Source organism: Macadamia integrifolia, chromosome 14 (assembly GCF_013358625.1).
Source record: "Macadamia integrifolia cultivar HAES 741 chromosome 14, SCU_Mint_v3, whole genome shotgun sequence".
Lineage (NCBI taxonomy): Eukaryota > Viridiplantae > Streptophyta > Magnoliopsida > Proteales > Proteaceae > Macadamia > Macadamia integrifolia.
In genome coordinates this window covers 12,540,714-12,561,386 of record NC_056570.1, presented here as the reverse complement: position 1 = coordinate 12,561,386, position 20,673 = coordinate 12,540,714, and the positions used below count along the sequence as shown (strand labels likewise).

The 20,673-nt window shown below is 41.6% G+C and overlaps 1 protein-coding gene across 6 annotated transcripts in view; it reads right to left on the bottom strand.

The window, feature by feature from the left end:
- LOC122061467 (UBP1-associated protein 2B-like) overlaps positions 1 to 11,389 on the bottom strand; it is an 18,222-nt gene extending 6,833 nt beyond the window's left edge. For 4 of the 6 annotated variants that reach the window (XR_006134651.1, XR_006134650.1, XM_042624735.1 and 1 more), the window contains exon 1: positions 9,675 to 11,389. Coding sequence is in view for 4 of the 6 variants with exons in the window: in XM_042624735.1 (XP_042480669.1) it covers positions 9,675 to 11,192 (1,518 nt within the window). In the remaining 2 variants the exon portion in view is untranslated. The remainder of the gene's footprint in view (positions 1 to 9,674) is intronic. The other 2 variants (XM_042624732.1, XM_042624731.1) reach the window with 2 other exon arrangements.
- Positions 11,390 to 20,673: the final 9,284 nt, after the last annotated feature.

Here is a 20,673-nt window from a genome sequence, read left to right as displayed (position 1 = left end):
GGCTGCCGGAGAACGAGAAGGAGAAGAGAAGAACCAGCGGTGGCTGCCGGAGAAGAAGAAGAAGAAGGAGAGGAGCAGAAGACGCAACAGTGGCTGTCGGAGAAGGAGAAGAGAAATCGTTGCAGCGGTCGTGGGTTTTCGGTTTTCGTCTCTTCGAACTCTCGAGCTTCGATCGAGGGTTTGTGGCGTTAATTGAAATTTTGAAATCGACCGAGGGTTTGGTCTCAAATCATAATAGAAAATGTTAGTAAAAAAAAAAAAAACCCAATTAAAATATAATAAATAAAATATTGTTAGTAAAAAAAAAAATCGACCGCCTAGGTACTAAAACGTGGTATGGCGTCCATGGCGACGCCAAGGCGTCGCCTATCCGTCCAAGGCGACCGCCAAGTGTGCAACCATTAGTCGTTGTACTGCCATGGCTATGATTTACCGCCGGGACGCCAAGGCGCCGCCTAGGCGACGCCTTGACAACTATGACAAGTGCAAAGCTGAGGAAATTACAATGTAAGCTATGAGGACAGACTTTTTGAGGGAAACACCAGTGAAGCAGATCCTTATATTGATTATGTTTGACGGCATAAGAGTCCCTCCCATAGGGAATTTTGCTTTTGATGTTCATTGGCCAACTAATTTCAACATAAACAATGGTTCATTTTTCTTAATGTTTAGGTCAAAATCATCTAAGAAACCATCTCCGATAACCCTTGAACAAGGTTTAAGATCTCAATTTTATAGTACCAGTATGAGAATTGAGTCTGTTAGAACTCATGTTTTTTCGTCTTTCAGAAGATCAAGGCCTCAAGTTCCTTCCTAGTCACAAGTTACATCATGCTCCCCAAGACCTTTTAGGTCCAGGACTCCCCATGGTATGATTGGTCATGATGCAGTTGGGCGTGGGATTACTTGAGGTTAGTTTTGTAATTTGATTATTTATTTATTTCCTTTATTTTTAGAGTAGGGTGTCGGTCAAGTAAATTGGCAGATTAAATTTTTACTTAGATTTCAGTTTCTAATTTAGATTAGTTTCTATTCCAATTAGTTTCCTTTTTTTTTTTACATAAGACGATGGAGTCAGAATTTGGAATTGAATGGTTGATTGAAGTTTTGGTTTGTAAGCATGGCTGCCAAGAGCAGTGCGTAGCTGTCTCTTCCTTCTCTGTTCTTCTTTCTCCTTTTCTTCTTCTTCTGTAACTTCTTTGCTGGAATTCCATAGATTAGCTCCTTGGAGCTCTGCTGGACGGTATTACTTTGCTGAGAAGACAGATTTACGAAATCTTTATCCAAGGTTGTTTGAACTAGAGCTTGTTGGTGAAGTTGCTACCTCCTAGGCAACACAAACCCTAGAACATCTCCTCCAAAGCTTGGTCCTACTGATGAGAAATCAAAACCAGATTCAGATCTGAACCTTGCCACCGCCAAACCTAATTGCAGGCTCAAAAAAACTTCTGATCCGGTGCTGTCGAGGATTTCTGGTGCTGGATTCATAGCAGACTTGCTGTTGCAACCCTTCATTTGAAATTTCAGGCCAAACCGAGGCCTAGTGAAGAAGCTCTCTCGAACTGAAGCGCTTCCCATTCGTCCGCCATGTTTTGGTCCCAAGGAAGAAGACAGTACTTCTATTGTGAGCTGAATCTTTATCCTAATTTCCGTTTTCCCATTCTACCCCCTTTTATACCTTTTATTCCCTCATATCCCAAACTCTTAATTTGCTTCCTAGTTTATCCCTACCAAATAAATACTAATCACCTTTGTGTCCCTCTCATATTTAACTATCTAGGACCTTACATATTCTGTTTATTTACAAGCTTGCTACTCCTTATTAAGAACTTCAATTTATTTATATAACTGTTATTATTCTTTGATATTTGGTTGTTGCACTTTTGAATGGGTCCACAAGCGATCAGATTCCGGTTTTGGAACCCAGATCCGCATCAGTTCATCATTCACAGCAATATTATTATGCATAGTCAAGAAGGTTTGGGATCTCTCAGACTGGGTGATTAGCAAAATCCAGAGGTTTCATCAACTAGGAAAAACAGAGAAAAAATATCGGTGATGATGCTGAACAGCTGACCAAGGTAAGATACAGGAGCTGCACAACCTCCAGGTCATGTGATGAAGAGCCAAAATGGCAAGGGGACTTCTGCAACAGGCTACTATCAGCAGGCTCCATCTGCAGTCATACTATGGTTCAACCAGATATAGGGTTGGGATTGGAGCTGTCTCAACTCCGATTCCTAAAAAAAGTGTGGAGAGCACAGGATCCCTTGGTGAATACCACATAATGTGACAAAGAGCCAATGTGGCGAGCACTCACTTGTTCAGGTAAGTCATGGAACGGTCTGAAACACACCTATGCTAGACTTGTCCTAAACAAGTGATACAGATCAAAGAACGAAGAGGAGAAAACTCTTTCTAGTAGAAATGACAAGTTTTTATGATGTAGATCGAGAGGTTCCAGCACAAATATTCACGACGGAACAAGCCCAGACCCTAGTCAAATGTGTTAAAGTAGACTAAAGGGTTATATGGGTCATGGATTGGGAATATTTATGTTTTTTATTGTAATGGGTCTATTTTGAAAGCCTATATATATGAGGGATAAGTGGCCCATACAAATTCAACTAGTTAGTTATATCTAGTCATCTAAAGTTGTGAAGTCCTGGGGATGTTAACAGGCTAGTTTCATTGTTAATTGTGAAAGACCTTGAAAATGTAAAGTTCATTAACTATCTTGAAAATGTCCTAATGTACAGGCCATTTAGTCTAGGAGAAAGTTCCAATGAGGGTCTAGAACCCTCCTAGGAGTCTGGACTCTGGAGTGAGACTCTTCAAGTCATATCTTCTTATCTTTCTTATATCTTCCTTTGTTATTAAAATTGCTCGATTTTGGTTGTGTTATCACCACCCTACGATCCTATCTATTGAGGATTCTGATTTTGTTTTAAGAACTTAATCAGGATCCCATTAACAAGTGACTCGTTGTTGATTTGAAACTTTTTAAAAGGATACAATTTGCAAGTACTAGCTGAAAAGACCTTTTGCTCTATTAATTACAGAAACATTTAGAGTCTCTGCTACTAGCAAGCCAACTAGTTTACCCAGGTCCACATAATGAGGCTTCCTCCAGAACCAAAAATTGTGGGATATCATTGGTCTTCTGTTCCTATAACTGTCTAAATCTTCATGGAATCGTATATATTGATTGTGAGTGACATCTGAAAGTCAATTGTGCTCATATTCTGTTCCATGCAGTAACAGAACAGCTCATTTTATTAACTAGATTAGTGATCCTATTGTGAATAGATTAACTAATTCTTCTCTTTCATTGATGAGTTTACTTGTGCCCATAACCCAAAGGTATGAGAGTTTTAGTTAGTACTCATTCTGCATCAAAAGGTTTTCTGTCCCCAGTGAATATGGCTAGCCTGAGTACTTTATCTATAGAAGTAAAATATACTACCTAGTTTTTCTTTACTCAAATAGTATAAGGGGGATTGTAGTTCTAGATATCGGCATAGTTGTCAAGGCGTCGCCTTGGCGTCCCGGCGGTAAATCATAGGCATGGCAGTACAACGACTAATGGTTGCACACTTGGCGGTCGCCTTGGACGGATAGGCGACGCCTTGGCGTCGCCATGGACGCCATACTACGTTTTAGTACCTAGGCGGTCGATTTTTTTTTTTTTACTAACATTTTCTATTATGATTTGAGACCAAACCCTCGGTCGGTCGATTTCAAATTTCCAATTAACGCCACAAACCCTCGATCGAAGCTCGAGAGTTCGAAGAAACGAAAACCGAAAACCCTCGACCGCTGCAACGATTTCTCTTCTCCTTCTCCGGCAGCCACTGTTGCGTCTTCTGCTCCTCTCCTTCTTCTTCTCCTTCTCCGGCAGCCACCGCTGGTTCTTCTCTTCTCCTTCTCGTTCTCCGGCAGCCACCGCTGCAACTGTTCTCTCCTTCTCCTTCTTCTCCTTCTCCGGCAGCCACCGCTGCAACGCTCTTCTTCTTCTCCTTCTCCGGCAGCCACCGCTGGTTCTTCTCTTCTCCTTCTCCTTCTCCGGCAGCCACCGCTGCAACTGTTCTCCTCTTTCTTCTTCTTCTCCGGCAGCCACCGCTGCAACTCTTCTCCTTCTCCTTCTCCTTCTCCTTCTTCGGCAGCCACCGCTGCTCTTTTCCTCCTTCTCCTTCTCCGGCGGCCACCGCTGCAAGCCTGCAACTCTTCTCCTCCTTCTCCTTCTCCGGCAGCCACCGCTGCAACTCTTCTCCTCTTTCTTCTTCTCCGGCAGCCACCGCTGCAACCCTTCTCCTCCTTCTCCTTCTCCTTCTCCTTCTTCGGCAGCCACCGCTGCTCTTTTCCTCCTTCTCCTTCTCCGGCGGCCACCGCTGCAACTCTTCTACTCCTTCTCCTTCTCCGGCAGCCACCGTGCAAGTCTTCTCCTCCTTCTCCTTCTCCGGCAGCCACCACTGCAAGTCTGCAACTCTTTTCCTCTTTCTCCTTCTCCGGCAGCCACCACTGGAAGTCTGCAACTCTTTTCCTCCTTCTCCTTCTCCGGCAGCCACCGCTGCAACTCTTCTTCTTCTCCTTCTCCGGCAGCAACCAACATATAGGACTGGTTTTCCGGCAGCAACCAACAGTGACATCTTCTTTGCTCCTTCTCCGGCAGCAAGAACGACAACAACCACAATACGATATCGCCTGCGACATCTTCTCCTTCGGCAGCAAGAGCGACAACCAGGTAAGGGCCCCACCTACTAGTAACTTCAAATCTTCAATGTTTATAATATGTTTTCCTCTTTATCTGTATATCTAGTTATCTACTATGTACTATCTAGAGTTTGATCTTGATCTGAAGATGGGAAATCATATATTTTAGATTGCTGGAAAAAAAAAAATATAAGAACTTGACAATGGTCTTGGTTGTGTATTTGTGTTAAGTGAAATGATTAAGTTGGATTTGTGAGTGTTTAATTGTTTTTTTTTTATGTTATCATGTTAATGTTATTGGTTAACACTTAACATACTTTGTTACTCTGTTTTGTAACTTGTAGGATAGGACTATAGGAGTTCATAATGGATGGTACTGTTGGTGGACCTGGTAGTAGTGGGGGTGATAATATAAGCACGACTGCATATGATCCATCCAAAGACCCAACCAGGAAGGCCAAATCAAATGACCCTGGGTGGAAGTATGGGTATTGGCCTGACCTGTCAGACAAGAACCTTGTTAAATGCACTCTTTGTGGAAAAAACCTCAAGTGTGGAATTAAAAGGTTAAAGCAACATTTGGTTGGTGGATATGGAGATGTTGCTAAGTGTACCAAGACAACTGTAGCGATTGCTACAGAGATGAATGCAGCTCTTATGCGCAATAAGAAGAAAAGGATGCAAGACATTTTGGATGATGATGATGTTGATGTTGATGCTGGTGCTGGTGCTGGTGTTGGTGCTGGTGTTGGTGCTGATGTTGATATAGAAGTTGAAGGTCAAAGACAGTCTAGTAGGACTCCTTCTACAACCTCTAGACTTATTCCTAGCTCTGGGACATTTGCTAAGAAAAAGAAAGTAGTCATTCAGCCACAAGTAAGGGGCCCCATGGATGCTCATGTTAGACGGACTCCTGAGCAAGTGGTTGCTGAGAGGCATCTTAAAGGTAGTACTCAGACTACTATAGAGAACCGGTTTAGATCAGCGGAAGAAAAAAAGAGAGTTGATAATCACATTGTTGACTGGGTTTATCAGTGTGGTATTCCATTCAATGCTATTAAGTCAAGGAGGTTTGAGGTCACGATGGAATCTATTGCACAGTACGGGACAGGATATAAGCCCCCAAGTTATCATGAAGTGAGAGTGCCATTGTTAAAGGCAGCAAAGGATAGAACTGCAGAGATGAAGAATAAATATGAAGAGTATTGGAAGCAGTATGGGTGCACTCTAATGACTGATGGGTGGACGGATAAAAGAGGAAGGCATTTAATTAATTTCCTCGTTAACTGTCCAGAGGGGACTTATTTCATGGAATCTGTTGATGCATCTAGCATATCTCAAACTGCAGAGAAGTTGTTTGAATTGATTGACAACAAAGTTCAAGAAATTGGTGAGGACAATGTTGTGCAAGTTGTGTCAGATAATGCATCGGCTTACAAATTAGCCGGTACAATGCTGATGCAGAAGAGGAAAAAGTTGTATTGGACTCCTTGTGCAGCGCATTGCATTGACCTGATGTTGGAGGAAACAGGATTCTTGAATGCTAATAAGACTGTGATAAGTAAGGCAAAAAAAGTAACCAACTTCATCTACAGGCACACACGCATTCTTGATGCAATGAGGGCTAGAACAAATGGGAGGGATCTTGTGAGGACAGCAGCTACTAGATTTGCAACTGCATTTCTGACACTTCAAAGCTTGTTAAAACATAGAGATGACTTGAGACATTTGTTTATTTCTGAAGAATGGACTAGTTCTAATTTGGCAAAGACCGAAGCTGGGAAGAAAGTGGTTGAGACGGTGTTTGCTGTAGCATTTTGGAATGGTGTGGAAAATTGTCTTAGAGCTTCAAAGCCACTTCTTACTGTCTTGAGGATTGTGGATGGTGATGAGAGGCCTTCTATGCCTGAGGTTCAATTTGCCATGGATGAGGCAAAAAAGAAAATAAAAGAAAATTTTGGAGATAAAGAAAGGCACTACAAGAAAGTGTTGGATATTGTTAATAGGCGTTGGGAGATTCAGATGGGGCGTCCTTTGTATGGAGCAGCACTATTTCTTAATCCTGGCAAATTTTTTTCTTATAAGGAAGGTGATGATGGTGGCTACCAAATTATATCTTCTCTACAGCTTGCATCTAATGAAGTCATTGAAAGAATGATACATGAACCAGCTTTACAAGACAAGATAAATACTCAAGCCACTTTGTATAGATATTCTCGAGGTGGTTTTGCCTCGGATATGGCAATTAGATCACGGGCAACCATGAGTCCTAGTAAGTAGAGTTCATTGTTTAATGTTTAGTTGTTTTGCTTGTGTGATATATTAAATATCAATCTAACTATTTTTATATATATTTATTTTTTATAGTTACTTGGTGGGGTTCATTTGGAGGTCATGCTTTTGAGCTTTCAAAGATTGCAAGACGTATTCTAGGGCTTTGTTGCTCCTCTTCTGGTTGCGAGCGCAACTGGAGCACATTTGAGTTTGTAAGTAGCTGGGTCTCAAGTCTCTATTTCATATTTTAGACTTTTTATTTTTGGAACAATAACTTTGTTTGTTGTTCTCTATTGTTTATGAATTCAGATTCATACCAAGAAGAGGAATAGACTGGAACATCAACGTTTGAATGATCTAGTCTATGTTCAATACAATCGCCGCCTAGAAGAAAGGTTTCAAGAAAGACGTCTCCTCAACAGAAATTATGATCCACTTGTGCTTGATGAACTGGATTGGAGTAGTGAGTGGATGATTGACGAGCAAGTGGATGATGTAGTCCATCCCGATGCTGATCTCACATGGGACGTTGCTGGTAGAGCAATGGGGGCAACAATGGAGGGGCCCAATCGACCCAGGAGAGCTCAATCATCAACCTCTAGAGGAAATTTGTGCTACACACGCCGTGGTAGAGGGAGGGATGTTGGGGAGTCATCAGAATCAGATGGGGAAGAAGATTTGGAAGAAGAGGATGATGTGAATGATGACTTGGATGTCATAGATAATTTTGGTGAAAATGCAAATGCTTCTAGTGGACAAGGACAACAAAGGAATCTGCAATCTGTTGATTTGTTGGATGATTATGATGATTAAGTTATTTGTGTTTGACTGTTTGAGTGTTTGGATTTTATATATTGTTTAAACTTTAAACTTTGAACTTGGATGATTAGTTAAGTTTTTTTTTTATGTTGAGTTCATTTGCTATCAAGCTTTATTGCTTCAGTAAGTCACTAATAGCTTAACAGGTTAGCCACTTATCTCATCATTTGATCTAATGATTCTATTTTTTGGTTTCCAAATATATATTTCTCATTCTGTCATTCATATATGATATATTGACATATATACCTTTTACTTTGTTCAGGTTGCTCACTCACTTCCAATCATTACTTTCAAGCTTCAACCACAGGTTAGCCTTTTACTTTTTACTTTTGTGTGATGTACATGTTGATTTTTTACTTTCAAGCTTCATTTTCCCCTATATTTAGTAATCAAAAGAATGCTCCTTGATTGTTTGTCCCTATGCCACACGTGACAACTATGTTGATGAGTGATGAATTGATGTATAACTGTATAAGTCAATAATTTATGTTGATTTTTGATGACATGATATGGCTATGTTGATTTTTTTGATGATTTGATGTTACTTAATGTTTGTTTTATATGTTATAGGGTATATATTCTAGGCTTGTAGCATGCTAAATAACTTTAAAAAATAGGAAAAATAAAAAAGTAGCATATTAAATAATTTTAGAAAATAGAAAAAATAAAAAATGACACACGGGCGATTTGACCGCCATGGCAACGCCAAAATGGGCGATTAATCGCCAAATCGATTAGCCACCCCTCCACCGCCTTGGATCGATTTGACGCCGTGACAACTATGGATATCGGAATCATGTTCCGTTATTGATTTACTTTTAAAGGGGAAAAAAAATTAAAGGAAAAAAAAAAGTTTTATCTTTTTTACCCTCTCCCATTTTCTTTCTGGTGCATTCAGATGCTTCAATTTTGTGACTACAGAAGCCTAACATCAAACAATTCCAACAAAAATGATGCACTAAATTCAATGTTTCTGGAAGTAGTATGCAATAAAAAGGGAATGCTGAGATTGAAGGGGTATTCCCCCAGAACAAAGGGACATTCTAATAGTATTCGTAGGACCTGTAGGGAGGATGGATTACAAGAAGCATCCATAGGGATGGATTCAAATACAGGAAGCATCAGCATTGGTCTTAAGGTTAGCTGTGTTGTGGGTCCATGCTTGTGTACTATACACAGCTATCCCTGATAGGAGGGTATCAAGAGGCCGTGGAGAATGACACCCTTGATTAGAAATGCAAATCCATGTGTTTCCAAAGGAATTTCTAACTTACTTTGAGTATTTGTAATATGTTGGCTGATGCAGGGGCTTGTATGGTATACTTGGTTGTGTCCCTCATAAAATACATCCATTATCCATCCGAAAAAGGAATCCTGCTGCTTTAGACAAAAATGCTTATCTCAGAGTGACTGTGACATCCCAGGCCAATCACAAGTCAGAAGTGCGTTGTATTGCGCACTCTCTCTCCAAGCAGTTTCATGGCTTGGCTTGTTTCTACTCTCTGAATTTTTCCAGCATTCTGTCCAGCTTTTGTGCTAAAAGGCCTAATCCTATATTTGTGCTGCTCAGGGTTCCCTTCCGGGCAACAAATCCCTTCTCCCTTTCAAATTTGATTATTAGACAAATCCTCAATGAAAAAATATACAGAGACCAGAAATATTTATTCAACCACAAGCAACGAATAATTGAAGGATTGGTATGGTAATCAGCCAGGAGTGCATTCTAACAGTTGCAATTATTCTGAAAAAACTCACAGAGAAAGGAAAAGAATCAACCCCAAACAAACTTTGAAGAGTTACCAATAAGCAAAAATTTACACACATTACATGAATAGAAGAATAGAAAGGTCTGAAAGAAGTAATACCTATCGTCCAAAGTAAGAAGGCATTGTTCCTATCAGCCCAAGACCAGGTTGAGACCTTGTTGCTGGACTTGCTCCCGCAGAGGACTGTCCCATTTGGGCACTCTGGTAAGCACCCAGCCCATGCAAAGCCGCCTGAGAACCATAACTACCAATCACACTTGGACTAAAGCTATTGATACTCGAGTGACCACCATAGGCTGCACTCAATCCCACTGTTGGAGTTCCGCTTCTATTCACAGAAGGCGACAATCCACTACCAACAGAGGAAGTCACACCTCCTTGATTCAATGATGCACTCATTGCAGGATTCAACATACCCATCCCTGGATTCTGACCAACCATAGCCGCCGGATTAAAACTCTGATACATCATTCCTGGATTCAATCCCATTGCATAATTCAAAGCAAGATCGTTTGGCGGAAATGCCACGGAACCCCCTGCAACCACTGGCTGACTCTTATTAGCCTTGACCCCTTCAGCTGCTCTCTGGCACTGCAATGTGCAACCTTCAAACATTTTTGTTGGCTCCTCTAATGCCTTCCTACTTCCCTCTTGCGTCTTGTACACAAAAATCGCAAAACCCTTAAGCTTCCCAGTGTTGCGTTCATAACCCAGTGGCCCTTCCTCTATTTCCCCAAATTTAGCGAAGAAAGCTCGAAGCTTCTCTGGGTTTATATAAGGGCCAACATTGGCTACATAGATCTTGCGACCAGTTGCATCAGGTGCTGGATTACTTGTCACAGGACCCGACGAGGCAAGCTGGCAAGCAGTCATGCGGTTCCCAATCTTCTTCTGAGGCTGCTGAAGGGCCTTTCGAGCTCCTTTACGGGTCTTGAAGAGCACAAATCCATAGCCCTTGGACTTTCCAGTAACCTTATCAGTGACAACATTGCATTCTTCAATCTGACCATATTGTTTAAAAGCTGAAACTAGGTTTTCAGAAGTGGAGTCCCAGCCAAGGCCATGAACGAAGATCTTGCGATGAACAGGGTCGGATTCTGCAGCTTTGCTGATATTAGAGATGACTGAGCGGTCCTTGAGGGCAGCTTCTTTGAGAATTTCGATTAATTGGTCTTTCCCAAAAGGTTCCAAGAGCTTACGAATTAGTTCTCGCTTCGAAGCTTCGTCTTTCTCCTCTTCTTCTTCATCATCTTCGTCTTCATCTTTCTCTTCTTCTTCTTCTTGTTCATCTTCTTCTTCCTCCTCCTCTTCTTCGTCTTCGTCTTCATCTTCGTCTTCGTCTTCTTCTTCCTCCTCCTCCTCCTCCTCCCCCTCCTCCTCTTCTTCTTCTTCTTCTTCTTCAGAGGATTGATCTTCGGATTCGTAGATTTTTAGCTTTTCATCATCATCGGAAGAAGATTGTTCTACTTTGTAAGTAACCTTTCTCTTCCTCGCCATTGGAGAATAGGAACTGGTGATCTCTCTTCCTCTCTCTCTACAGATTATGGGTTTTAGGGTTTTGCGATCTAAATCAAGAGAAGTTAAAGCGCCGACAGTTTTACCAGTATTCCGGAGCATGGTTTTGCTGAATCGGTATCGGATCGCCTGAGACGATTCATATCGGAATCTCGGCAGATTATTGCAATACCAATTTCAGGCCAATACCAATACTGATTCCTTAAATCATGATCGGGAGCTGAAATTTTTGTTCTCTTCTTTTTCTCTCACTTCTGCGTAGAAGGGAGCTGAGATATAAGAAGCATGTTGGCCGCCATTTGGATCCCCTTTTTTTTTAGGCTTGGTCTGATTCATAATCTATGGACTGTTCGTGATTTATATCGATTCAAAAACTTATATATATTAAAGAAAGTTTTCATCGACCATGGACAAGGGAAAAAAAGAATACACATCAAAGGTCATTATTACTCTCTCCATTATACCAAGTCGATAATACCTCACCTAATGTTTTGCATCCCTATTGATGAAGGAATCTCTTTCACCGTCAATGCAGGAAAATTATTTCCTTTAATTTACTTGTAAGAGCAAACTAAGGGTATGAAATGGTACCCTTTCAAAAACATGTGGTTTTGCTTATGGATTTTCCAAAAGAAGTACCACCAATGTGAGCAAAGAGATAAACAAGAACACCTGTTGGATAATCCAATAAGGTTAGTAGGTGTAGAATTACTAAGAAACTTAGTAGCCAATTTAGTGGTCAATTTTCCTATTTTTGAAATAGGCAATTTAAGACCTTCCTCTGGAGAATTTCCCATGGAGAGTCGCCAATAGTGTATGTGTTAGGGAAATGGGTTCCCATGGAGTATATTTATGCCTTGTGTTAGGGAAATAGGCAATTCCTATTTGGCACACCTTCATCTCATTTGACTTTGCAAAAAGCATTTGGACCGCAAGCCCTTTGGGTCTTAATACCACTGCCCTTCAAGCATCTTCTTTTCAACATCTTATCATGTATTTTTTTTAACTTGTTATCCAAACATGATCTTGAATATTTCCTTTCAATTTTTATCATTATATTTTATTATATCTGGACACATAGAAATATATCATGTTTAAAAAGGAGAAATCCAACCCCCATTAAGTTCTTGGCAGGGCCCTTAAATGGATCCACAATACCGTGCAATAAATGGTACAACGAACCCAAATATCTCTAGACCAACCATTCCAATATCCTATCCCAAACTAGAATGTTGACAACCTAGAGAAAGATCGTCTACCTAATCACCCTATAATGGTATGGGCTGTGATCACAGATTCTATCAAAAATATGACAAGCTGGGCGGTAGGAATTTTATACAAAGAGGAAAAGCATTTTTACTAATAACTGATTATTTATTGACAGGAAATTCTATTGAAAGAGGCACCAGGGCTCTCTTGCTTGGAGCGCAGCATGCAAAGAGGAGAGGGTGAATTTTGAAAGAAATATGGACTAACTCTGAGCTAGTACAAAAGCTAACTTTTGATATGGACAATATTTTTTGGCCCATAAGTGTGGCACCCGTACTCTTATCTGTATATAAATCCATGCAACAAATACTCTGTAGACTGGAACTTCACTCTGATCTGGTTTTACATTATGACTCCATAGTTGAGGTGATCATAACAAACTGTAGGTCTACCAATGTTAATCCAGTCGAAAGTTGTAATCTCGTTTCAATATAATTTCAGTTTTTTTTTTCGATAAAAAAAAAAATGATATCGTTTCAATTCGATGTAGGAAATAGAACGAAGAAACCAATACTGTACCAAGAAGTAGAATGTATTTTGAATGCCGAAATTGTACTGAATTGATTCGGTTTTATAAACAGTTCCTTATTCTGTTCAATTCGATACAATTTTTACATGATATTGTGAGGGTAGTGGCCAGAAATGGGATCTCTCTCCTCCCCCTTTTTTTTTTGGGTGGGGAAAGGACTTGCATCGATTCCACCCTCTCTCCTCTCTTTCTCTTCCATGAGGAAGGGTTGTGTCGTGTGTGCTTACCCTGTAGGCCCTGCACCGTTTTATTGCCGCTCGGAGATACGTGGAGGCCTATTTCATAAGAGTGTAAAGTTTGTCTTTCGAGATGGAGATTTGATGATGGTCCAATATAGGGATCAGGGTCATGCAAAAGGGTTTAGAGTTGCCACCTAGGATTATCAGCCTAGGATCCAAGGGGTGGGCTCAATTCTTGAGAAAAGAGCCCAAAAATTGGTCTGGCCAGAGATTTAGGGTAAGTGTCAGGTTGTAGAGTTGGGAAGGTGTTAGGCACTCAATCTACTCGGTTCAACCGGTCTTCCTACTAGATGGTTAAGAACGAACATTTTTCAGAACTATTCCTATTCCGCATGCATGGCTAAGTTATCACACATATTTACATTAACTGAATTTAAATGATTGTACAATAAAATAAGGTCTATATAGAGTTTACATTGTACTAATTCTATTGAGAAATTATACCTGAGCTTGACCCCTATTTCGGGTTAAGGGCACCGATCCCCTAGTTGATGCTAATACGAACTTGCTTCTGGATTCTCCTGGCTCAGGGGAAGATGGTCTTAACCTCTAACTTCCTTTCTCAAGAGATACTGAATGTGATGATATTCCGACATAGTTCTGGCTAGGAATGGTTACTTTTGGATTTTGGTTGAGTTGGCACTCCGGTAGAGCTTCCCCTGGGGATAGGCTATGGGAGAGCTAGGCTGAGATGGCACTCGAATAGAGCTTCCACTGGGGATAGGCTATGAGAGGGCTAAGCTGAGATGGCACTCGAATAGAGCTTCCATTGGGGATAGGCTATGGGAGAGCTAGGCTGAGGTAACACTCGGACAGAACTTCAGCTAGGGATGGGCTGAAAACTAAATGGTTGAAGAACTTCGAAGGCCAGAAGAACACTTCGAAGATTCGAAGGAATCGTAGGAAAATCTCTCCGTAGACTGGAAGACCCTCAAAAAAGGGGGTGGGAGACTAAGGGAAACTTTTCCTATACAAAAATCTCACTCAAAAAGGTAAAGGATTGAAGAGTTTCGAAGCCCTAAAGAACACTTCGGATCTTATGAAGATCTCTTCAAAGACTTGAAAAACCTCAAGGGGAGAAAGGGGAGGAGAGAGGACAGAGCTTCACTACTATTGCTTGTTGTGGGGTATGTTGGTGTGTAAAATCCAGGGGAGGGGGTATTTATAGAATTTTTGGACCAATAGGGAGGAGAGAGAAAATTTCTCAACCAATGGTAGTAAAAAGTAATTTTTCTCAAGCAATAGGGTGAAAGTAAGAAATTTTGGACCAATGAGGTGGGGGTAATTTTCTATAGCCAATGGGGTGAAAGGTAATTTTTTTTGACCAATAAGGTAAAAAGATTCTTTTTTGGACCAATAGGAGGCCGTGGTGTAGGGTATGCTAGCAGGGCAGTGTTGGGTGCACATACTGGCCTGCAAGGGTGTGGGCAGCGCTGCAGGGGGTGCGAGCAGTGGCTGGAGGGGCCCAAGCAGTATCTGTAGGGGACGCAGGTAGTGGCTACAAGGGGCATAGGCTGTGGCTGCAAGGGCCGTAGGCAGTGGTTGTAGGGGGTGTGGGCAATGGCTGCAGGGGCTATGCCCCCTGGTTGGCTGGCCAGCAAGCGGGGCTGGCCTACTGGCTGGCTGGCTAGTGTGCCTAGCATACGTGAGGGGCTGGCCTGCTGGCTGGTGCACGCGACATTCATGTGGAAAAATGCTATTTTCCAAGGAAGATTGAAGGAGATCCGACGGTCCAATTTTGACATACCATATATCGTTGGAATATTATTTCTGAGTACTATCCATCCGCATGGTCATCATAACCAAATTCCTTCATATATAGAAAGTTAAAACTAGACCATCTTTTCTCCCACACGAGGTTTTCTAGGGATTTTTTAGGTAAGGGATGTTTCTGGGTTCTCCTAGTTAGTCATCATCTCTTGTTGATTAGAAGCAGAAAGTCATGTTCAAGACCATATTTCATCATAGTCGGAGGGGGTGACAAAATTTGGTGTCTACAAAATGCCCCTCTTTGACCGAGGCCTATGCCAACGGCCAAAGGAAAAAAGAAAAGACCGACCACATTTTGTCACATGGAGCATGTACTGCCGTCATTTTGCTCATTAATGATGGAGTTGAAAATACAACAGGTAATATCTCTTAACTACTTTAAAGTTTTAGGACTTACCTGGGCTACCAATTGTAGGAAAGAAGTTCGCTGCTCTTTCAATCCTGCAAAAGATGCTAGCACTTTGATCTTTGGATTTTCCTTGGCTAGGCTTTACATGTGCCCGTATGGGGAATTTGGTCTCTAGGTTGGGTCTTTCGAGCTAATTTATACTCCTTCCTCTGAAAGGATGGGGCTTGAGGTCATGCAACTCTCGGGTTCTTGGCTCTTGTAGGAGGGAGCAAATGAAGCCTTTCAAATCAATGGGAAGTGGTAGACTCCAGGTGAGCCTTATCTTCTTCTCCCATTCTCTCTTCATGAGAACTCGAGGACTAGGTGCCTCCTTTGATTTGATCAATGTTGTAGGAACATCAGTGGAAGACCCAGTCTCAATCAGTGCAATTTCTACTATCCCAATGATGCAACTATCTTGGTTACCTTGTTTGATTAGAATTTTCTATTGTTCCACTTTATGAGTCACCAATCGAACTCATCTTGGAAGAAAATTTCAAGTCCTGGTTGCATCTTGGTAGCGGTTTTAGCAAACTACAGCTCCACATTTCCACAAAAGGGAAAATCCTCTCCTTTTTTCACAAAGTATCCATTGAGAGTAGGGTAGTAAGTGACGAAGATCTTCCTAGTCATCATCAGCATTATCTGCTCTTTAACAGTTGGAGGAGTGTACCCGAGACCATTCTTTCCCTTGTTCACCGCCAAACTAAGCTGCTTTTGGAACTCCTTGGTGATATTTCCCCAGTCCCATGCTAGGAAAATACTGTATGTTCTTCATCATATGATTCTCTGGCTGACTCAAGATGGCTTCATAGTTAGCTGGGATTTTCTCCTTTGGAGCTTCTTTGGCAATGGCTGCGCAAGTGGTGTCTATCTCAAAACCACTCAGCTCAACCTCCTAGTCTTGTCCTTCATCATTTTCAATGTTGGCCAAAGTGTTAACCAGTTCAGGATCTCCGGCCACTAAGACCACCTTTCCCTCATGAATAAACTTTATTTTTTGATGGAAACTAGAGGACATCATCTTCAAAGGATGCAACCAAGGCCTTCCCAAGAGCATGTTAAAAGCTGTCGGTATATTAATGACTTAGAAATCAACATCAAACTTCATCGGGCCAATCTTTATAGCAAGGGTAATGATGCCAAGGATCTTCCTCTTGGTATTATTGTATGCCCTTATGGTTTGGGTGGTTGGCTTCATTTCTTTCAAGTTGATGCTGATACTCTTTGTTGATCTTAATGGTAACACATTCAAAGCAGACCCATTGTCAATAAGAACCTAGGGAACCACTTTGTCAGGGCATTCAACTATAATGTGGAGAGCCTAATTGTGTTGGGTTTCCTTAGGAAGCTCAGAATCCGAGAACATCAGGACTGTACTGCATATGTTGCTCCTATTATATGTGTGAGGTGCATCAGATTTATCTTGATCGGTACTTGCACATTAGTGAGAGACCTCAAGATTGCTTCATGGTGCAAAGGGGATGCCATCAACAATCACCAAATGGAGATGTTTGCTTGGGACTTCTTGAGTTAAGCCAAGACTGGGTTCTCTGGCCCTTTCTTTATGCTGCTAGTTCTAGCTTCATTAACCCTTGGCTACTCTACTGCTAGAGGTTTGCCCTTGTAGTCTTTCCCAGTTCTAGTTTCCATCACGTTGATTGGTTTTTTCATAATGATCTTGGTGGGATAACTATCTTCATCATCATTATTGGTTAGGGTGATTATCCCCACCATAGAATCACCTTCTTCTGATTCTCCTTCCCTACTTGGGGTGGGAAGTCGAGGACCTCCACAAATATCCATTGCCCTGGCTCGTACGTTTATTGACTGCCTTAGAAAACTGTTGGAATGCAGTGTCTAGCACCTCTGTGATTGTGTCATCTGATCCTATTTCCTCTAGATCATCCAATTGCCCCCCATAATAAAGATCACTGATTGTTACTTCCCCTAACATTTTGTCAATTTCTTTTACTCTTTCTTGCATTCTCAATGTGTTAGAATACACTTCACATAGTTTTTCTTCCAACTCAAATGTGGAGTACTGTTCATCCATATAAACTTGTGTCGGCTCTCCATATTCCCCCTTATTCTCTGAATCTGATGTAAAATCATCTCCCTCCATGCATAGGGAAGGGTAAATGCCACTTGTTGGATCAGCTGTTAGGTCATCATTGCCAATGGTGTAGACTGAGAAACATGTCTGATGTTCTGGTTAGTAATATTCTGACTCATCATCATAATCATTGTACCAAGGCCCTTGGTAGTCATTCTAGTCTGGATATCCATCATCCTCTCGAGAATCAAAGTCATCTCCATCTTTCTCATCTTTATTTTCGTCCTCATCGTCATCTTCATCATCCTCTTCTTTTCTGATTTCAGTCCCACTTGATTCTTCATCAGATTCCTCAGGGCCATCCAATCTTTAGCATCCAAATGCTTATAGTATTTAGAGCATACAAATTGGAAGATTTTCATAGGGTTGGTCCTATCATTACTAGATCAAAGCTGGACCAATCCTGATCCATCATCCTCTGTGTCACTCCCTATGAGGATTAAGGTAGTGTATTCTTTGATCTGCTCCCTTATAGCCAATGTGGTTACTGCTCTGAGAAGATCAGCTGTAATTTCTTCAATTACCTCTGAATTGTCTTCTGAAGTTACAGTACGCTGAATATGAGAAGTGGTATCACTCTCCTAGTCTTCCACCAATGCATTTACTGACCCTATTGATGAAGTCATCTTTGGGGAATCTGGTAGTGCAAGCATATCCTTCCAATCATACCAGTCTGTCCATCCTTCTTTGGGTTATACACCAGACCATAAGAATGGGATATGAGGGTGATGAAGGATATGAAGTGGGATGGTAAAAAGATGATGTAATATGAGAGGTAGGATATGAAGATTGGGGGTGATAGGATGAAATTGTTCCTCTACTTTGATGGTGGGAGAAAGGTTGATGACATGGCAAAGGCTGACAATATAGCGGAGGCTGAAAATGTGGCAGAGGCTGGTAATGTGGTGCGGTGGATTGTTCTGATGAGGAGGGATGGATAGAGGCACCCAATCTTTTGACTCTTCCTCTAATGATTCTCTTCTTCTGAGGGTTCTTATGACTCCAGCTCTTTGACTCATGATTTTCTTATATGCACGGGAATTCATATGATTCTTCCAAGCTCTAGGTACAATGAGTTGAGTAGGGTCACTCTCAATAGTTTCTTCATCCAGATTATTCACATGATCGGGGAGTGGATTGGTGTTGATATTGAGAGGCTATTTGATCTTAACCTCAATGGTTCTATTGTCTACCAAGTCCTAAATTGCATGCTGTAAACCCAAACTTCTTTCAGTATTGTGCCCCTTCTGAGTGTGGTAGGCACAATACTCATGATCCCTATACCAAACTGGAGGAGTGTTGCTGATCACTCTTGAAGCCACTATCCTTAGCAATCCTTGCTTCTTTAACTTCCCATATGCGGCCGTTACGGGCATTACCAGATCAGGAAACTGCCTTCTTGGGTGAGGAGCCTTTTGGGTAGGAGCATCTACTTGAATTATGAAGAGCTGTGAAGAAGTGGCTGGTGAGACTGACTGCTGAATTGCACTTACCATATTTGTTTCTGGACCCTTTCCCTATCCGACTCGGGTATTCTTACTTGCATCTTGGGAGGATCCTTGATATTGGGCCTCTCTCAGAATTTTATTCTCCACCCATGTGCCAGTGGCTATTAAGACATCAAAAATTTGCTAATGCTGATAGTAAAGAACATCATAATAGGGCTTTAACAAGTTCTCTATTAACATCTCTACCTACTCTGATTCTAAAGGCCTATCTGCCATCTTGGCGGCCTTGTCTCTGAATCTCATCGAGAAGGCGGTGAATCCTTCTTTAGGCTGCTGCCTCAATATCTCAAGCTCCCGACATTTCACATCCACCTCAGTATTGTAGGAGTACTGTTTGGTGAAGGCCTTCACTACCATCGCCCAATTCTGAGTTTTTGATGACTCCAACTGTGTGAGCAACCTCAGTGTTGGTCCTAATAGGGTTAACATGAAGACTTGCCCCATTTGGTTATCTGAAAGTTACCACGACTTGGCGATGCTGAGGAAGACCTTGAGATGAGCCTTGGGGTCACCTGACCCATCAAATCTATCAGTTTGCCACTTGATTTTTTTAGAATTCTCACTCCAGAGAAGAAACTCATTTCCTCAGAATCCACTGCTTGGCCTTCTGAGCCTTTTCCTACTTGAATCATGTTCTCCAACTTCTCAACTGCTCTTTGAGCTTCATTTCTATCTCTGTCTCTGGAGGTTCAAAGTGGACATGTGCTACAAATTCCTCTTCTTCATCTTTGATCACTACCCTAGGAGGAGGGACCTTGGAATAGGCCCCTCGTTGACCATTCAGACGGGTAGGTGAAGATCCTCTCTGACCGGTTGGTCGGGCATGTTTTGGTTTCCCTGAGTCAACTCGGGAAGAATTCCCACGATGACCTGTGGTTCCATTCTAGTCTACATCTTCTGTCATCGATGCCAGCTTATTCCTGGGATCAGCTTTGGGAGGGTTCCGAAGTGTATGTAGTATCTAAGCTATCCCTTTTTTGACTTCATCCATTTCTGTCTGCAAGGTGGCCTATTCAGGTATTTCTATGTTAGGTGGATCCATGCTTACTAGGCTATAATCACCTGGTAGTAGACAATCTGGAAGAGATGACGGAGGTGGTTCTAGATTTAGGAGAGCCAACCGATTACCTTGATGCATCCAAAGGGACCGCAATGAATACTTGAGGTGTGGAATTATGCTTGAACCAAAAGTGGTTTATTTTAGGATTCTTTAATTCCTAACCCCTTGTTCACACATTTATCAAATTAATAACCAATGACTCATCCAAAGTCAGTCTGCTAAATGGTAGGGGGTGGATAGGGTTTGATGCCCCAGGTACACCCAATGTTATAAACAGGATGTTCATACAAATGGCTTGTTGAGAATATTCCCATAAGGCAATCCATTTAATATAGTCATGGTTTCCTTACTCTTTTTCTCACTAGGTGTCCTTCCTCCTGATTTTCTCAGGACTTCTCGGGACTTGACGTGACTCTGACGGGATTGCCCCTGAGTCACATATCTGAACTTTTTTCTTAAGGAGGAGGGACACCTTTTATCCATAACCCACTTTAGAAAAGCAATTCTTTACGACAAGAATATAGTGTAGGAACATTCCTTTTCAAGACCGCAAACAAGTTCTACAATTAGCTTGTGGCGCTCCTAGCTTCTTCATCTATTTTCTACATGATGTGAGGATGTAGTGGATGCAATAGGATTGACAAGGCTTCCTTGACAAGATCTATATACTCAAGGTATATGATCCTTTTGATATACCCGTAGGT